This window comes from Erythrolamprus reginae, chromosome 1, assembly GCF_031021105.1.
Source record: "Erythrolamprus reginae isolate rEryReg1 chromosome 1, rEryReg1.hap1, whole genome shotgun sequence".
Classification (NCBI taxonomy): domain Eukaryota; kingdom Metazoa; phylum Chordata; class Lepidosauria; order Squamata; family Dipsadidae; genus Erythrolamprus; species Erythrolamprus reginae.
This window is the reverse complement of record NC_091950.1, coordinates 374,281,537-374,301,801: the sequence shown is the minus strand read 5'-3', so window position 1 is coordinate 374,301,801 and position 20,265 is coordinate 374,281,537. Positions and strand designations below refer to the sequence as shown.

Sequence of the window (20,265 nt, the reverse complement as noted above, 5' to 3'; positions counted from 1 at the left end):
GGGAGGGAAGGGAAGATTGGGTTGCAGAATAAACTCATCTTTTAAAACAAAAGCAAGGGGCTACAGCAGTGATGGCTAACTTTTTTTCTTTTGTGTGTCAAAAGTGTGCATGCCGGGACCCATAATGCAATTTGCACGCTCCATGTACACTAAGAACTTTTGAAATCCCAGGCCCATGAATGCAGAATGGTGAGGATGAATGCGGATGTCCGTTTCTTAAATGTGTAAGGGTTTTTAGAATTAATGTAAATTAGGTTTTTATGTTTTTAGTAGTGAGGTTTTAGTACATTTAAATATTTAAATACTGTATTAGATTTCTTCATATATTGTTGTTCTGTTGGGCTCTCTGGTAGAATCCTCCCAAAAATTCACAGGTACAAATTTCAGACACACAGACGTTTGAAAATTCAAAACAATGTTCTTTATAATGAAAATTCACTTAAGCCAAGCCCTCTTTTGGTATAGGAAAGAGCACTCGTCTCCAAATAAACTGGTAATTTGTACAAGTCCCTTATCAGTTCTCTGATACTTAGCTTGCAGCTGTGAGGCAATTCACAGTCCTTCTTCTTTCACAAAGTGAAACACACTTTGCTCTGGTTTAGTTTCAAAGCGGGGGGGGAAATCAGCACACAACGATCAGATAATCCTCCACAATGGCCAAACCCACAGGCTGCTCTTTATAGCAGCCTCACTAATTACCACATCCCCACCCAACCACAGGTGGCCTCATTTTCTTTGATAATAATCTCTCAGTTGTTGTTGCCTATGCATCGCTCTCCGCATGCGTGGCTGTATCATTAACTCTTGTTCTGAATCCAAGGAGGAGCTAGATAATTGATCTCCTTCTGAGCTGTCTGCCACACTCTCCTCCTCCCTGTCACTCATGTCTTCTTGGTCAGAGGAGCCTTCATCAGCAGATTCCACCGGGGGCAAAACAGGCCTGCAGCATGTGGATGTCTCCCCCACATCCACAGTCCTTGGGGCAGGAGCAGGGCCAGAGCTAACCACAACATATTGTATTCTTTGTTGTGAGCCTCCCTGAGTCCCAGGAGAAGGGCGACATAGAAATCTGATAGACAGAAAGACAGCCAGACAGATAAATGTGCGACACCCCCCAGTGCTCCCACACACATATGCACGCGTGACACATACACACACACACCCATGCTCCCCTCACAGCCATTTTTGCCATCCCACAGCCTTGAGAAATGCCTCCAGAGTCTGGGCAGGACAAAAAACAGGCCTCCCAGAAGTCCAGAAACAGGCACATTTCCAGCATCTGGGGGCTCTGGAGTCCAAGGTAGGCTGTTTTCACCCTCCCCGAAGCTCAAGGAAAGCCTCCGGAGCCTGGGGAGGCACTCCACCCTCCATGGATGCACAGCAGATACCCAATAATCAGCTCGTTGATGGGAGGCATGCGCGGTGGAGCTGAGTTGAGTGAGGGCTCGCATGCTTGCAGAGAGAGCTTTGCGGTGCCACCGGTCCACCATCACGGGGCTATAGTACTGTAGAAATGAATTATAACCTCCCAAATTGAGAACCTAGAGGACAACAAACCTGAAGGATAAATAACAATCTTTGGGGATTTTTGGAATGACAAGCAAAATATTTAGACTGCAGTGATTTATTTCCTTTATTTTAATGTAAGAAAAAAGATCAATAGGTGTGGTTTTCCTGCCTTATTTGACAAATCAAAATCTCTGCGTCTAAAATTTCAGTTCATCAGAATTGATTAACAAAATAGAATAAAAGCTTTCTGGCATGAATATAATGTATTCTTTTCAAAAGCATAACCCTCCAGTGTTAATTATGTATCCGTGGTCTTAGACTTTCTGCATATTCACATTTTTTAGAAAATGAAAAAAAATTAGAAAACATTCTGCATATAGTTTCACATATTATATTGAATCTTATTTTTTGATTTGTGTTGTCAGTTTTGGGTTATTTGTGGCTTTAAATTTATCCTCTCAATACACTTCTGATTCGCACCATCGCAAAAACACAGATGTCTGGAGGTGTGGTTTCGAGGACTTCCTTGTTTTTGTGATGGTACGATTTCGCTGAGGCTTCCCTCGCTGGGAAACCCCACCTCCAGACTTCCGTTGCCAGCGGAGCACCCGTTTTTGCGATCCTGGGATTCCCCTACTGGGATTTCCCTACAGCATCGCAAAAACGCGGAAGTCAGGAGGTGGGATTTCCCATGGAGGGGAACCTCAGGGGAATCCCAGGATCGCAAAAACGGGCACTCCGCATCCCAGCGGCGGGGGCGGGTTCATAAGAAGAAAAAAGTTCGTAAGAACTTTCAAAAAAAATCTGAACCCCAGGTTCGTATCTTGAAAAGTTCGTATGATGAGGTGTTTGTAAGACAAAGTACCACTGTATATTTTTCCTTTTTTTTTTAAGTACCATCTCTCTTATTCTCTCAATAGAAATTTCTATTCCAGGAAATTTTTTGCTTAGTGGTCCTCTAATATTTTGGGGGTGGGAGGAATGGAATCCCTCTCCACCTCTCTTTATTAACTGTGGCAATATGTGCTAAGTACGTTTGACAAAAGAGCCTAAACATTAGAAAGATTTTCCTAATCTTTCCAAATTATTCAAGCAGCCCCAAAACAAAGGTGGGCAAGTCTGAATTCAGTTAAACTTATATCTAAATGAAAACATGTCATGTAACATGCTTAGAGCAACTGCTTTTCAAGAGCCCAGCTGGTTCCTAGTTAGGTACTGTGAGTGCTTTGCAGGAATTGCTCCTTGAAAAATTCATCCAAGATTTGTCAAAAGATTCCCCACCCCCCTGAAAAATGTGTTGATAATGCTTGAGGCAATTCAAACTTTTCCATAAAAGAACTCCATTCATTTTTAAGCAAAGATAGTAGGATGTCTAAGTTCAATGTGATTGCGTTGCTTGCGAATGATTTCCAGCATTAGCACAACCCAAGAATCTGCCTTGGAAAAAGTCATTGTGTTTGTCCTTTGTCCTGTTGCTGACAGGTGTCCTAGATCTCAAGGCACGGAGACTGAATCTGTGACGTTACTGCATGCAAATAAGGTTGTCTTCTTAGTTTCTTCTGAGTAGTCTTCACATTCTTTTTGTTGATCTGGAACTAGACAGCTAGCAATATTTTTTCACTATTTGGATAGTGTTATTTATTTATTTTATTTATTTATTTATTAGATTTGTATGCCGCCCCTCTCCGCAGACTCGGGGCGGCTAACAACAATGGTAAAACAACATGTAACAATCCAATTTAATAAAACAACTAAAAACCCTTATTATAAAAAACCAAACATACACACAAACATACCATGCATAACTTGTAATGGCCTAGGGGAAGGAATATCTTAACTCCCCCATGCCTGGCGACAAAGGTGGGTCTTGAGTAATTTGCGAAAGACAAGGAGGGTGGGGGCTGTTCTAATCTCTGGGGGGGAATTGATTCCAGAGGGCCGGGGCTGCCACAGAGAAGGCTCTTCCCCGGGGGGCCCGCCAAACGACATAGTTTGGTCGACGGGACCCGGAGAAGGCCAACTCTGTGGGACCTTATCGGCCGCTGGGATTCGTGCGGTAGAAGGCGGTTCCGGATGTATTCTGGCCCAATGCCATGCAGGGCTTTAAAGGTCATTACTAACACTTTGAATTGTGACCGGAAACCGATCAGCAGCCAGTGCAGGCCGCGGAGTGTTGCAGAAACGTGGGCGAATCTAGGAAGCCCCACAATGGCTCTTGCTGCCGCATTCTGCACGATCTGAAGTTTCCAAACACTTATTAGCCCATGCATACTTAGGGGAAAGAGTTATTAATCATCTTCCAACAATATGTATTTAAATCAAATATATACAAGGTATGCAAGTTCCTGATGTTAAAAATTCTACAGTAAACTTTTTTGGTTTTTCAGAAAGAAGAGATTAAGAATGGTGCTATCTATATAAATGCTTGTTTATATTTGTTGAAAAACATTTCCAGAATGCAAACAACATGGACATATTAACATTTGCTTTTTATAGGTCATGAACCTGGGCTTACACAGTTGGTGAACTACTATAGAGGGGCTGATAAACTTTGTCGAAAAGCTTCTTTAGTGAGGTAAGATATTGTTGCTTGCTCGTTTACATGTAATAGTGGGATCCATGCTGCCTTTTGTAAATCTCCTGAAGTTGTGTTTGCATTAAAACACTCAGCTTGTTACTGGTTAATCACTGCAACTGTTTTAGATGTGGAAAAGAGCAATTTGCATTCCAAATGCTTATCAGAAAGGAAAGAAAGAAAGAGAAAGAAAGAAAGAAAGAAAGAAAGAAAGAAAGAAAGAAAATGTGAATGCAAATGAGCTGCCAAAAACAATATGTTATCTATCTGTAAAAATAAAGAGGTTGTGGGTCTTAGTTAATGGCCATTCAGCATAAATGTAGATAAATGTAATTGAATATACAGTGTTCCCTCGATTTTCGCAGGGGATGCGTTCCAACACCGCCCGCAAAAGTCGAATTTCCGCAAAGTAGAGATGCGGAAGTAAATACACTATTTTTGGCTATGAACAGTATCACAAACCTTCCCTTAACACTTTAAACCCCTAAATTACAATTTCCCATTCCCTTAGCAACCATTTAGATTATTACTCACTGTGTTTATTTATTAAAGTTTATTTTAAAAAATTTTTATTAAAGGCAGACGAAAGTTTGACGATGACATGACGTCATCGGGCGGGAAAAACCGTGGTATAGGGAAAAAACCCACGAAGTAGTTTTTAATTTGAAAAACCGTGGTAGAGACTTCGCGAAATTCGAACCCGCGAAAATCCCTCCATCTTAATGCCCTCCATCTTAGTAAAAGGGATGTGGACATTGGATTTCAGGAGGACAATTCATTTGTGCATGCTATGTGGCTGCTTTGTTACTCTGTATGTAGTTAGGTTGATTTAAATGTCTGGTTGGCTTTTGGGGAACAAATCCCTTGGAATTCTCCTCTTGTTACCTTCTCAATGCTGCCATTGACAGTCAATTAATTTCAAAAATAGGAAATTTCCCGCTGCCTTGTGACTTCAAACTGGCATTGCCTCATTTTTAGATATGGATGCTCAATAATTACTTTCAGGTCACAGATCTTGGGAACTGGAAAGATTTTTGAGTGTAATTGATAACCTTCTGTTCATTTTCCTTAATAGCAACAAATAAAATACTTGTCTTGAAGGTAGAGGGTACTTTTAATTTTTAAGGCTATGTGTGTGTGTGTGTGTGTGTGTGTGTGTGTGTGTGTGTGTGTGTGTATCAATAAGTATTACTTTATAATTCTCCTAGAATTGTGCTGCTTGGCTAAAAATTACATAAGAGGCCACTCTCTTCAGTGAAAAAGAGTGCTAGAGGGCATGTTTTAATGGATAATACACATTTGGATTATATGTGACCTTTATGCTCTGTTGATTTACATATACTAATAAGCCTTAAGGATATGAAATCCATTAAGCTCTGGTTGGCATTTCTAATCTCTGACCTTTCTTGGAAACATAAAATAAAATGCTTGTGGGCTTTGCCAAATGTTTTATTGTGTTTTAGGATTCATTTAAAATCTTGCAAAAAGTACAGCTGGTTTTTAGACATTTTAATTGGCACAACAAGAATATCTTCTTCCTTAAACTGTTGGTAAATTTGATTCCAAACCAGTCTTTTCCAGCCAATTGTTTGTAGAATATTTGTTGCTCTTTGAGTAAATCTGTCTGGTCCATTTATCCATTAAAAACATTCTTAAATTCTTATTAATCTTTATGCCATTTTTTAAATATTAAGTTACTAGTTAGGTAGCTTTTCTTCTATTCTGAGTTGAAGTTTTACTCACTACGTATTCACCAGGTAGTTTTTTAAATTGTTGTTTGGAAAACCTCTTAACTGTAAAATAATTGTAAATCTTAGGGTGGTTAGGATGGCTACTAACCTGCAGTCTCCTCATGAGGAACAGCCATCTGAGAAGAATCTCTCATCCTCTCTTTTATTTAGAAGGACTCTGTTAAACTGAGCTTGCTGTCAGGCAATTGGTCATTACAGCTAATTCACCATTTACTTTTTCCCAAACTTGATTTGATTAATGCCTGGGAGTTTCAAACTTACAAGCTCACCATATTTGGAGAGTATAAGTTGGGTGGGGAAGTCTGTCCCAGAATTATGAAAGCATTTGATTGAAGATAGTACCTGATTGTGAGTAAAATCATTTTCAGGGGGAAAATTTAAAAATGAGCTTGTCACAGTTTGGGGGAAAAAATTACGCTAGCAGGTGTAGTTAAACTTTATTTCATTTTCTTACAATGTGGGGAATGTGTATAGAATATGATGCTTTTTCTCTTTTTCTTGTAACATCAAATCTGAACAATTCTAACCTGGGGTTGAATGGTGAAAGGTTTTGGGGTAGATAAAAGGACATACTCATTTAGGACATAGTTAAATTGTGTAGGTCCATTACATATCCGGCATGAAATACATTGGATGCCATCTTAAAATAGCTTTACAGTAATATAATTACAATGTATTTCATAAGGGATAAGATTATCAAAATGTACTACCTTTCTCCAAGATCAGGATCATCATGTTCCCAAATACAATAATTACTTGCAACACCAAAAGTTGTTCCCATGCCCTCTCTATGAGCTTCCTAGAGGTTGAGTAGCTGGCTACTGTGGAATCAGAAAGCCAGAGGTCTCCTAAACTGCAGGTGTACAGGGCCTATCATGAGTATTTATATAAGTAGCTGGGAATGGCTTTAAAGTCCTTAATTATGTAATTAATACAGAATGATAATATGTATTTGAAAACTACCATGAAATATTGTTCTGGAGGAGGCCTCATTCTTAGGGATCTTATACTGATTGTTTCAGTTCCAGTCACTGAACCTTGGAAAAGAAGATCATAGGTTATAGGCTTGAGGAAGACATCAAATCAAGGTTTTGGAACATGTCTTTTACAACAGCTACTTTAGAACAGCATCCACCTTATTTTCAGTAGCAACAGTTATCAGGAGGTTTTGAGAAGTATTTTCCCTTATCTAGATATCAAAGAAACGGAAGCTCCTACATCCAAAATACCTAGTCTAATCTAATAATAAGCTGAATTTCTCCTTCAAGACATACATAGATGAGTAAGGAATAGAGAATGTATTATTTCCATTATAGGAATATGTTCCAAAAAATACTTTTCCTAAAGTTTTGGAAATGCATGCATTGAGAAATAGAGTCACTGGGTTACTGCACTATGTACCCTGTTTCCCCGATTGTAAGACGTATCGGGGGTTTCAGGGGGGTCGGCTAATATAAGCCATACCCCGAAAGTAAGACATATGTCTTACTTTCGGGGAAACACGGGGATATTGCCGCCTCCCTCTCATCTAGCTGCGCGCCGCCTCCTGCCCACATCCGCACCGTCCCCCTCTCCATACGTCGCCGCGTCTGCCACCTCCCTCTGATCTTAATGAGCGCCGCCTCCTGCCCACTTCCGCGCCGCCCCCCTCTCCATACGTCACCGCGCCGTCCCCCTCTCCATACGTCACCGCGCCGTCCCCTGCACTTGTCACTGCCGCCTCCTGCTTAAAATACGGTAATGCACACAGTATTAATCATACATCAGTAAAACATACACACTGGCATACTGGGGTATCATCTGCTGTTTTGTGGTGAATACAATACTGTTCAGGTTGTAAATAAATGTTAATTTTATGGTTAAAACAAAAAATTTGATGATTTTTTTTCCAATATAAGACATACCCTGAAAGTAAGACATAGTGGGGCTTTTGGGGATAAAAAGAAAGTAAGACACTGTCTTACTTTCGGGGAAACACGGTATGTATGTACTGTACTGTATTGTACTGTACATTTCTGTACTGTTCTGAAAAAAACAGAAATGATTGGATTGATCCAAATGGAGGCAATTGGCGGCAATATGAAAGAAGCTTAAATCAACAAGACCACCTAAGATCGCCCCCCTCTCTCTTCTTCCCTCCTTCCCTCCCTCTCTATCTCTCTCTAGATTAATCAAGACAAGTCCTGAATTGGTAGAGGCTTGCACGTGGTTTCCAGAATCCTATGTGATTTATCCAACCAATTTGAAGACACCAGTAGCTCCAGCTGAGAATGGGCTTCATCCTCTGATAAACAACACAAGAACAGATGAAAGGGAAGTCTTTTTGTCATCCTATCAGAAGAGGAAAGAGAGTGGAGAAGGAAGTGTGTGGATAGCCAAATCCTCAGCAGGAGCCAAAGGTTAATTTCTGACAAAGACGCTGGAATGCATTTCTTTTATTTGTATAGGGTTTTTTGTTTATCCAAGAGAAGATGGGGAGCCATGGAGTATAAAAACCATGGCTTATTAATAAAAAAGATCCCATATTCAAATTCCAACTTTGCTATTCATTTACTGATTCAGGCATATTCTCCTGGATTCCATGGGTGAATTGCTACTTTGTGCTAAGCCAAAGTTTTACACCTAGTCTGTGTTTCATGGAGCAAAACCTGTTTGCATTTTTTAATCAAACTTTTGGGCTTATTGGGATACACAGTCAGCCAGCATAATTTGGCATAATTTGATTAAAACTGATAGAGAAAATTAACAATCTGGAAAAAGTGATTGATACTAAAGCACCTTCCCTAAGATCAAATATTGTGTGGCAGCTTTGTTGCAGATCTGTTGAGACAACAACTTCACTGACAAAGGTAGTGGGATAAGAAAAGTAACCAAGCCTGCTTTTGGGGGTCCAGCAACAGCAGTCAAAGCTTTATTACTATACTAGTGGCCTAGAAAACTGATCTTTCTTGCAGACCTTTATTTACCTGCCTAGGTAACATCTTCAGTGCTAGAAGAGAGTGGGGCTTGCTCTGTTTCTTTACGGAGCTTGCCTGTCAATGTTAGTGGGGTATATTCAGCGGTGGGCTATGAGCCGGAACGCTAAATTGCGCTTGCCACTGCGGCTCGTAAGTGCTTGCGGGGCCAACGCAATTTTGCTTCTGCACCTGTGGAGGTAGCAAAATCGCGCATGGAGCCGCAGGTGCGCCTGTGTTTTGGTGAGGTTTTACCTGCAGCTCCATGCATGATTTTGCTACCTCCACAGGTGCAGAAGCAAAATCGCGCTGGCCCCGCAAGCACTTACGAGCCACGGCAGCGAGCGCAATTTAGCGTTCCGGCTTGTAGCCCACCGCTCAGTATATTTTTCTCCTTGGTAGTCCCTTGATTTCAGCTATGCTCCAGCCTGGTAATAAAATATGTACAAGAAAACAATCTAGTTCAGAGATCACCAAGGACTTCAGAGTACAATCCTGAATTATTCTCCTATCACTTCTATTGATACCCAAAGTTATAAGTTAAACTTCAAAAAAAGTTTTGAGTTGCAATTTTAAGAAAGCTAGGATTGGATTGTTTATATTTTATTTAGTACTTCTCTATCCAACCCCTTATTTTTTCAATTAGGTGAAGGAATTCTTATTTCTTCAGAGGCTACTGAACTTCTGGATTTTATAGATAATCAAGGACAAGTGCATGTGATTCAAAAATACCTGGAGAAGCCTATGCTCTTAGAACCAGGTCATCGCAAATTTGATATTAGGTAATTATTTCTTTTTAAAAATATTTTTGTATCTGAGATGCTTTTCATAAATTTTCTGTCAGTTTAGGTTGACAGAATAGAGGAGACGTGATAGCTGTCTACAAATATCTGAAGGGCTGTCACAGAGCAAAGGGATCAGCATTGTTCTCATTAGCACATGGAAGGACTAAAAACAATGGAATGAAACTGCAAGGGAGTAGATTTAGATTAGATATCAGAAAAAACTTTTGCTTTATGTAAATATTTTTAATTAACTTTAATTACAACATATTATCAAATATTTGTTATTAAATCTGATTCTTCTGATTTGGAATAGTTATACCTAATACATTTTTTAAAACTATACACTGCGATATGTTGTTTTTCTAACTTTTAGAAGTTGGGTCCTAGTGGATCACCAGTATAGTATCTACCTCTACAGAGAAGGTGTTCTACGGACCTCTTCAGAACCTTACAATAGTGGTAATTTCCTGGACAAAACCTGTCATTTGACCAATCACTGCATACAGAAAGAATATTCTAAAAACTATGGGAGATATGAAGAAGGGAATGAAATGTTTTTTGAAGAATTTAATCAGTACCTGGTGAATACTTTGAACGTTACTTTAGAAAATACAATCTTAATGCAAGTCAAAAATATAATAAGGTATGTATGTGCCTTTTATTTTCATTCTAGCCTATCTGCAAGAAGCTTTTTCTTGCACAGTTATTACTCATATATTATCTGCACTCTGACGACCTGAGACTAGAGGCTAAGAGGCCAAAGACATCAAATGTGCTCCCTGGTGGCTATGTGAAGTCTCCGTTAGAATTTGAATTGTGAATGTGTCACAAAGGGACACATTTCTCTCCTTCCCTCTTCTTCCTTCCTTCCCTCCCTCCCTCTCTCATGCACATGCATACAGTTTTTCTTTATTAGCAGTGATATTTAATATAGATTTGCAGTGATATTTAATATTTAGCTCCTTCTATTAGTACATGAAAACAATTCTAGGAATACCCAACAATTTCCTCCTCCATTACAGGTATTCCTTGACTTATGAGCCCAAAATTCTTGTTACTAAGAGAGACAGCCTTAAGTGAGTTTCAACCCATTTTATGACCTTTCTCGCCACTGTTGTTAAGTGAACCACAGTAGTTGTTAATAGCATGGTTGTTAAGTGACTCTGGCCTCCCCACTGACATTGCTTGTCTGAAGGTAACAAATGGTGATACATGATCCGGGGACACAGCAACTGTCGTAAGTACATGCCAGTTGCCAATCGTCCAAATTTTGATAATGTAACCATGGGGATGCTGCAGTGGTTGTAAGTGTGAAAAAGGTCATAAGTAATTTTTTTCATTATTGTTCACTTTGAACAGTCACCAAACAAATGGTTGTAAGTCGAGGACCACCTGTAATTAATATTTCTACTATTATCTATGTTCATACTATAAGGCAAATTTAATCAGGTAAAGAGTTTCTAGGCATCTTACTTTATATAGTAAGCATAAGAAAAATCCTTAATGTGTATCGTCAAGATGACTTGCATCATGTTAAGTCCGTTACCTGCCACAGAATGCAAATGTTTATACTAAGATGAAAAGTTTAATAGAGTTCCAAGAATAAAAGTCAGGTGATTAAAAACACTAGGCTTGTCAGCTGGAAGGCTGACAGCACATATTCAAGACCTGAGTGCTGTGCGATGGGGTGAGCTTCCATTACTTGGCCCAGCTCCTACCCATCTAGCAGTTTAAAGCATGTAAATGCAAGTAGATAAATAGGTATCACTTCGGTGGAAAAGTAACAGCATTCCGTGCTCTCGGCATATAGCCATGCTGGCCACAGGATCACCGAAAGGGTCTTTGGACAATGCTGGCTCCCTTAGCTAAGAAACAGATATGAGCACCGCCCCTAGAGTTGAACACAACTGGACAGCGGACACTGATGGATGATCTCTGGAGGGCCCAGGATAGTGGTTATTCCTCTATTCTGGTGCTTCTTGACCTCTCAGTGGCCTTTGATACATTGACCATGGTGTCTTTCTGCGACGGCGGGAGGGGGTGGGAGTAGGAGGCACCATTTTATGGTGGTTCTACTCCTATCTCTCTGCTCGTTCTCAGTCTGTGTTAGTGGGGGCCAGAGATCCACCCCTCGGCCCCTACTTTGTGAGGTGCCGCAGGGGTCGGTTCTCTCCCCCCTACTATTTAACATTTACATGAAGCCACTGGGTGAGATCATCCGACAGCATGGGGTGAGGTATCAGTACACTGATGATACCCAGTAATACATGTCCTCTCCATGCCAATTCAGTGAAACGGTTGACGTGATGTGCCGGTGCCTAGAAGCTGTAAGAGTCTGGGTGGGAGCCAACAGGCTCAAGCTCAACCCAGACAAGACCGAGTGACTCTGGGCATTGCCTCCAAAGGACTGTTCCATCTGTCCAGCCATTGTTCTGGGTGTGGGGGAGATTCTGACCCCCTCAAATAGGGTTTGTAACTTGGGTGTCCTCCTGGATCCACAGCTGAACCTTGAACACCATCTCTCAGCTGTGGCCAGGGGGACCTTTGCCCAGGTTCGCCTGATGTATCAGGCACAGCACTATTTGGAGCAGGAGGCCTTGTACGCAGTCGCTCAGGCCCTCATTATCTCCGTCTAGATTATTGCAATGCGCTCTATATGGGGCTACCCCTGAAGAGTGTTCAGAGACAGCAGATAGTCCGGAATGCAGCTACGCAAGCTGTTTTGGGTGTACCTCAGTATGCCCATATAACACTAACACTCCCCTGCAAAAAAATTGATTTTTAATTTAGCAAATGATAAGGGAATTTGGCTTACCATAACTATCTTTCTAAAGAAAATCCTCCGTTTCATTATATGTTTTGCTAATTTTGGACAGTGTAGACTGTAGGTATTGAATACAAAATCATTTAAGCTCTTATTGGGCTCCAGATACCTTGGAACACAACTTCTACAATTTCCCATCACCTTGACCAGTACAATTATATGGAGTGAAATCCAAAACAACTGAGAAACAGGTCCTGAGGAGCTACCACAAATACTTAACTGTTCACACAAGCATGTGAGTCAAAACTATAAAAGTACATTATGGATTTAATGCAATTTGTGAACCGATTCAGTGAGCAAATTCTAGCGTCTAACCCTACTCAGTGACTTTACTGTTATTTTAAGCAAAGCTACTCAGTATTGGCATCTCTTTTTAGCACTATTTTAAATATTTTAGGTCTTTGGACAAAGCACAATTTCAAATAATTCAATGATGGAATATTTCATTCTATTCACAGAAGCTGCCTTATGTGTATAGAACCTGCTATCAGTACCAAACATCTTCATTATCAGAGTTTCCAGCTCTTTGGTTTTGATTTCATGGTGGATGAAGACTTGAAAGTTTGGCTAATTGAAGTCAATGGTGCTCCTGCATGTGCCCAGTAAGCATCCTTCTACATGTCCCCTTGAGTATGTGAATGGTGCACAATGTCTTGTAAAATCTGGATAAAGACATATCGGAAAGCAAATGATCTCCACTTGTGGCAGCTGCATGGATGGATATTTTTCTTTTGCTTCCGAGTAACTGTTTTTAGTTTTTTTTCCTGCTGGGAGTATTTGTAGGCAGAAGCTCAAAGGAGATTGCACCTGTTGCATACTTATGAAAGGAAATCCAGTGTAATCCCTTGAAATGCAAAAGGATCAATTCAAAAAGGCTCCTCCGGAGATTTTATTTACCATTCCCTTCTCCAGTTTCCCCTACTTCACTGGAAAACTAATTGCCTTCTCCTGTTAAAGTGGAGAAAGAAGCTATGAGCTACCACTAACCCTCTTTTGTGACAAAGAACTCAATTAGCATCAAAAGATACTAGTATTTCATGTCTGTAGTAGCTCAAGATGCTATTTTCAGCTAGTATCTGGAAAACAAATGGCTCAAGTGAAAAAGAGCAAGTGTTTTGATGCATTCCTAGATCTGTGGCTAGCACCTGCTGTCTGTGCATGTGTTTATTACTCTTTCTGGGATGGCTGTTGGCCTTCATTTTGAATCATTGAGAATGCTCAGTGAATATTATTTCACTGAAAGAGTAGTAGATCCTTGGAACAAACTTCCAGCAGACGTGGTTGGTAAATCCACAGTAACTGAATTTAAACATGCCTGGGATAAACATATATCCATTGTAAGATAAAATACAGGAAATAGTATAAGGGCAGACTAGATGGACCATGAGGTCTTTTTCTGCCGTCAGTCTTCTATGTTTCTATGTTTCTATGTTTGATTGATTGGCAACCTAAAAATTATTCTCTTCCCAACACAAAGATGTCAAACCCTTCATCTTTCAATTGAAATATAAAGACATTATTCTGAGCCTAAGTTGATATCAACTAACAGATTATAAGTTATACTGTAATCATAATGAAATTCAAAGTAAACTGGGTTCTCAACCCTGATGTCAACTAAATGCAACTAAATAAGTTTATTGCAACTAAGTAAATTCATTAATAACACAGTGTAACATATAAACATATTTTTTTTAAAAAAAAATCAGGGTATAGATAGGCAGTTGAAGGGATTTTATTAATCTCTTTGAATAATGATATTCCAAATTTTAATTGCTGCTATATTCCAATGCCCATAGGATATTGGAGATTTTGCTCTTCAAAGGTAAAGAAAGGAAGCTAACTTTAAAAGAAGAAATCCAACTTCAGAGTCTTTTTCCTGTCACCTTTGTCAGTCTTCAAGCCCAGCTATTCACAATATGAAAAGTTTAGTTTCAGGAAAGCTTCATGATTGTTGTTAGCCGCCCCGAGTTTTCGGAGAGGGGCAGCATATAAATCCAATAAAACTTGAAACTAAACTTGAAAACACTCACTATGGAGATTTTAGAGTAAGCTGGAAATCTGCTGAATTCTACACCCACTTAGTGCTCATTAATTGTATGTCATCAAGATGGCAGCAGTCTTCTTTTTTTTTTTTTTTTGGAATATTTTTAAATTAATTTTTCTTTATGACAAACAGCATTTAACATTTAAAGGAGCTACCATTGCTCCACTAAGCATAGAAGTCTTACTAATACAAAAAAAAAGACTAATTGTGATTTAGCTCAATACAGAAAAATAACTCATAATATACTACTATAATATCGCATCTACTTTGGTATTTCCATTTTAACGTTGTAATTAAAATAATTTGAGTAATATACTACTGTAATTTAACATCTACTTCTGTGTTTCCATTTTAACAATATAATTAAAATAATTAAAATCAATTAATAAAACAAAAAAACTTATCCTTAAATTTTTTTAATATGCTACTGTACATCTACTTCAACATTTTCGTTATGGTTAAAATAATTGAGATCCATTAATAAGGCTAATAGCTTATCCTTAAAATTTCAATATATCATTTGTTCTATTTAATAAATTTAAATTTTCTAGAATTTATTTGTATATTGTCAATAATCTTTTTTAACATTCCACCAATTATACACTTTCTCCCAAGTTTTATAAAACTCTGTCTCCATTTGATTATTTAACCGTCTCGTCATCATATCTAATTCTGCACATTCCATAATTTTCTTAAAAACATCTTTGTCTTTTGGTATTTCCTTTTCTTTCCATTTTTGTGCAAATGTAATTCTTGCCGCTACTAATATATGAATTATTAAATAATATATTTCTGTTTTGTATTTGGTATCACTGATGGCTAGTAGGAAGAATTCTGGGGTCTTTTTAATCTCCTTGTTCGTTATTTCCTTTAACCATTTTTCTACCTTGTTCCAATAGATCTTAGCTTTAGGGCAGATCCACCATGTGTGAAAGTATGTACCGATTTCTTTTTTACATTTCCAACAAATAGGAGAAATATTTGGGAACATCTTTGAAATCCTATATGGTGGAAGGGAGATGGCAGCAGTCTTCTACAGCTGCCCCCAGAAGCTAACACAGTCCTAGGCTGCATTAATGGGGATAGATTGTAGATCACGTTAGTACCACTCCCTTCATAAAATCACTCTTGGAATAAGTATCCGGTTTTGGTCACCATTTAAAAAAGATGTTGAGACTAGAAAGGGTGCAGATAAGAGCAACAAAGATTACAGGATTGGAGGGGTAAAAACGTGAAGAATGGTTATGGGAATTGGGTATGTTTAGTTAAATAAAAAGAAGCACTAGGGGTGACATGATAGTAGTGTTCCAATATCTCAGATTGCCACAAAGAGGAGGGAGTCAAGCTATTCTCCAAAGCACCTGAAGGCAGTACAAGGATGGAAATTAAACAAGGAGAGAACCAACCTAGAACCGAGGAGAAATTTCTTGACAATTAACCAGTGGAAAAACTTGCCTCCAGAAATTGTGGGTGCTCCTACACTGGAGGTTTTTAATAAGATACTGGACAACCATTTATCTGAAATAGTACAGTGTTCCCTCGATTTCTGCGGGGGATGCATTCCGAGACCACCCACGAAAATCGAATTTCCGCGAAGTAGAGATGAGGAAGTAAATACACCATTTTTGGCTATGGACAGTATCACAAGCCATTCCTTAACACTTTAAACCCCTAAATTACCATTTCCCATTCCCTTAACCATTTACTCACCATTATTACTGGTACTCACCATTGAATAAGACACCTAGTGATCCTGATATTTATAAACATAATTATTTATTAACAATAATTATTTTTTTTGTTATTTATTTGCAAAAATTATTAGTTTGGCGATGAGATATGACGTTATCGGGTGGGAAAAACCGTGGTATAGGAAAAAAACAGCGAAGTATTTTTTAATTAATATTTTTTTAAAAACTGTGGTATAGGCTATTCGCGAAATTCAAACCCGCGAAAATCGAGGGAACACTGTATAGGGTTTCTCCTTGAACAGGGGGGCAGACCTTCAAGTTCATTTGCAATCCTGCTATTCTTTATTAAGATAGTGTCAATACTTAGTGACATAAAGATGGATTCTGCCTGGCCCTTCAGGTCATCCAACAATATTGCATCCATCACCACTGTAGTCAAGTCCAACTATCTTGCATCTGAATCTTCCCCTCTAAGGAAAGGGTTTTGGAAAAAAGTCTAGCACAGAGTGGCTTCCTTTGTAGCCCCTGGCATCAGAGGCCTCCAGGGGCAGGTGTTGGATATCCCTGCCTATCATTTTAACAGCAGTTTATGAAGCAGTGAAAAATAAAGTAACATGTGCTCAAGTCAAGAGCACAAAAACAATGATCTAACAGTTGGGATCTATTCTTGTCTTCTGGGAGAGGTTAATTCCTGTCTCCTGTGGAGGAAAAGAAACCCGCACTTAAAATCTAGCTTTCAGCAAGAAATACAGAAGCTTTTCAGCATGATCAAAATCAATAGGTCAACAGTCCTGTGAAATCAGCTTGTTGGCAGGGCAAGAGTTATTGTAGATTACTGTTTGAGATGTTAATCAGTATTTAGGGGATAGGGGAAGGTTTGGTAGGGAAGGTTTGCCTATTTGCCGATGACTCTAAAGTGTGCAATAGGGTTGATATTCCTGGAGGGGGTCTGTAATATGGTAAATGATTTAGCTTTACTAGATAAATGGTCAAAGTAATGGAAACTGCAGTTTAATGTTTCCAAATGCAAAATAATGCACTTGGGGAAAAGGAATCCTCAATCTGAGTATTGCATTGGCAGCTCTGTGTTAGCAAAAACTTCAGAAGAGAAGGATTTAGGGGTAGTGATTTCTGACAGTCTCAAAATGGGTGAGCAGTGTGGTCGGGCAGTAGGAAAAGAAAGTAGGATGCTTGGCTGCATTGCTAGAGGTATAACAAGCAGGAAGAGGGAGATTGTGATCCCCTTATATAGAGCGCTGGTGAGACCACATTTGGAATACTGTGTTCAGTTGTGGAGACCTCACCTACAAAAAGATATTGACAAAATTGAACGGGTCCAAAGACGGGCTACAAGAATGGTGGAAGGTCTTAAGCATAAAACATATCAGGAAAGACTTAATGAACTCAATCTGTATAGTCTGGAGGACAGAAGGAAAAGGGGGGACATGATCGAAACATTTAAATATGTTAAAGGGTTAAATAGGGTTCAGGAGGGAAGTGTTTTTAATAGGAAAGTGAATACAAGAACAAGGGGACACAATCTGAAGTTAGTTGGGGGAAAGATCAAAACAACGTGAGGAAATATTATTTCACTCAAAGAGTAGTAGATCCTTGGAACAAACTTCCAGCAGACGTGGTTGGTAAATCCACAGTAACTGAATTTAAACATGCCTGGGATAAACATATATCCATCCTAAGATAAAACACAGGAAATAGTATAAGGGCAGACTAGATGGACCATGAGGTCTTTTTCTGCCGTCAGTCTTCTATGTTTCTATGTTTCTATTTTACAAGTGTGATTTTAATTACTGTTTTCCACCTTCTGTCTTTTAGGAAACTTTATGCAGAGCTTTGTCAAGGTATCGTAGATGTAGCCATCTCTTGCATCTTTCCTCTGAATGATGCCATTCAAAAACAGAATCAACCGCCTGTATTTATAAAGTTGTCATAATTAAGGATAAAACGAACACATTGGAAAGCATCCACCTGTTTGGATCCAGGGAAGACCAAGAAACACTAAGCATTGCATGTGCACATCATGCCAAAAAAGAAGAAGGGAAAAAGTGGCATAATTTTTTTAATTTCAGAAGAGGAACATTTCAGAAGAAAGCCCCAGATGAACCAAAAAGCTCTCATCGACTCTAAATGTTTTGAAGCGTTGTTTCAATAACAAATCCTGTAAGCCGATCTTTATGTTTGAGGACAACATAATCTTTTTTTAAAATGTCAGCAAAATCCAGGGGTATGATCAAGTCTTGTCTTTATCTTTTTCCTCCTAATTTAGTAAATCGTTTTAGCAAATGCAAGTATCATTATCCTTGAGAGACTGGAGATTTTTCCACTAAGAGTTGTGGATCTTTTCTTTCTTTACTTGCTGCAGTTCTAGTGCCTTAGCTTTGTTCCCAACAACTCTCCTAATTTGTTTTGTTTGTACAATGTTGCTTTTAAACTGAAACAAAAAAGCTGCCCTGTTTTGCATGGTATGAAGTTTCAATATCTTTGCCTTTATATATACAGTATATATTTATTTGTGTATTCATTTTTTTAAAAAATGTATGTTGTTTTCAAGAAACTAACTGGGAGAATGCAAAACTGTATCCTTTTTTGTTCTGATAAGCTGGCACAATTGCAAAATCCTACCCTGTTTCCTCCAAAATAAGACATCCCCTGATAATAAGTCCAATCGGGCCTTTGAGTGCCTAGCAATAAGGCCAAGCGCTTATTTCAGGGTTCAAAAAAATATGACAGCCTCTTATTTTCTGGGAAAGATGATATTATATTCTTTTTTTTAAAAAAACAAACAAACAACCTCATCCCTTTGCTTGTCTTTCTACCTTATAGAAATGTTTCTGGGTTGGTGAAATGGAAGCTTTTAAAGGGCCTTGATCCTTTCCTTGGTCTAGAAATATTGGTTGTATCCATGTATTGCGATGACCATAATGTGTGAATTCTCCCAGTAAGGCATCGTAATATAGGGAACCCAGGACATTATTCAATAAACCATTCTTAAACTCGGGGTTAAGTAAACATAGTCATTTTATCTGAGTTCACTTGGCATAGCAAAATAATGGTTTGGTTCTTGAAGTCCACATTATTCCATCTCTATCTGTCATTTGTGAATTTGTATTCCCTTTATAATTTGTCCAATCTGAGTAAACTGATGCTAATCACATCCATGGTAACAGAGTCCAAATCATGAAAATTCAGTTGAAACCACGTGCAGAAAATAAAGTGGTACTAGAATAGATCATAGTTTAAAGGAAGGTCATTCCAGTCTCCCAAATAAGTGCCAGGCCAATTGTTTAATCCAAGCTCTGCATTTTTTGCCAGCATTAAGTAATCCCAAAATAATGCAAAATAATGCACAATTGGTTGGTTTGCATAAACTGAGCCAAATTAAATGAGCTACATAATTGCTTAGCATATTTTAATTGAAAGCCGCTTTGAATGTTTTGTCTTATTGGAAAAGTGGCAAATAACACTGAATAAATTGTATCATGCATGAACCCAGTCAATATGGATTAGTAGTTAAGTGAAGTCTTTTCATTCAGAATCAGCGTTCTCCCTATTGCACTTCTAGAAAAAGAGTGCATAGGAGAATGGTTGGATCCAGGGAACTTGCTGTCAGTCCATAGGAAGAGAATGGAGTCTGGCCAGACATCACTCGTGTCTTCATTTCATTGGTCCTCTTCTAAAATTAGGGCTGACTTGGATATGCAAACTTATAGTCAGCAAGAATGCATTCAGTGAAGCAACATAACTGATTTTTGATAGCCTATCACTGCAAAATACCCTTTCTCAATATTAAAATAGAATTTTCCCAGAGCTATTTCCTGCCTGAAATAAATCAGGCATTCTCTTATCGTAATGAGAAAATAACTCTCATTATTCTGACATAGTTTGTATATTTACAAAACGCACTGTATCCACAGACCTTCCAATCCTAAAATTAACAATTTTATTTTAGTGTGTAATTTATTATATTAAAAAATTAACTGTCTCCTTGCAAGACTGTTAGTTTCTGTCTTAAGCAAAACATGTTATTTAGGCTAAATGCAATGGGAAAAACATACTAAAACATTTAAGGCAAGTATTCTCTTAATATTCAAAGAGGTAGCTATACTGTCATGAT

At 38.7% G+C, this 20,265-nt stretch overlaps 1 protein-coding gene across 1 annotated transcript in view; it reads left to right on the top strand.

Moving 5' to 3' along the window:
* The window catches only part of TTL (tubulin tyrosine ligase), a 31,408-nt gene extending 11,750 nt beyond the window's left edge, over positions 1 to 19,658 (top strand). Inside the window, exons 2-7 of the mRNA XM_070734617.1 lie at positions 4,006 to 4,084; positions 8,002 to 8,234; positions 9,436 to 9,571; positions 9,948 to 10,217; positions 12,857 to 13,000; positions 17,967 to 19,658. Of these exons, the coding sequence (XP_070590718.1) occupies positions 4,006 to 4,084; positions 8,002 to 8,234; positions 9,436 to 9,571; positions 9,948 to 10,217; positions 12,857 to 13,000; positions 17,967 to 18,084 (980 nt within the window). The 3' untranslated portion in view covers positions 18,085 to 19,658. The remainder of the gene's footprint in view (positions 1 to 4,005; positions 4,085 to 8,001; positions 8,235 to 9,435; positions 9,572 to 9,947; positions 10,218 to 12,856; positions 13,001 to 17,966) is intronic.
* Positions 19,659 to 20,265: the final 607 nt, after the last annotated feature.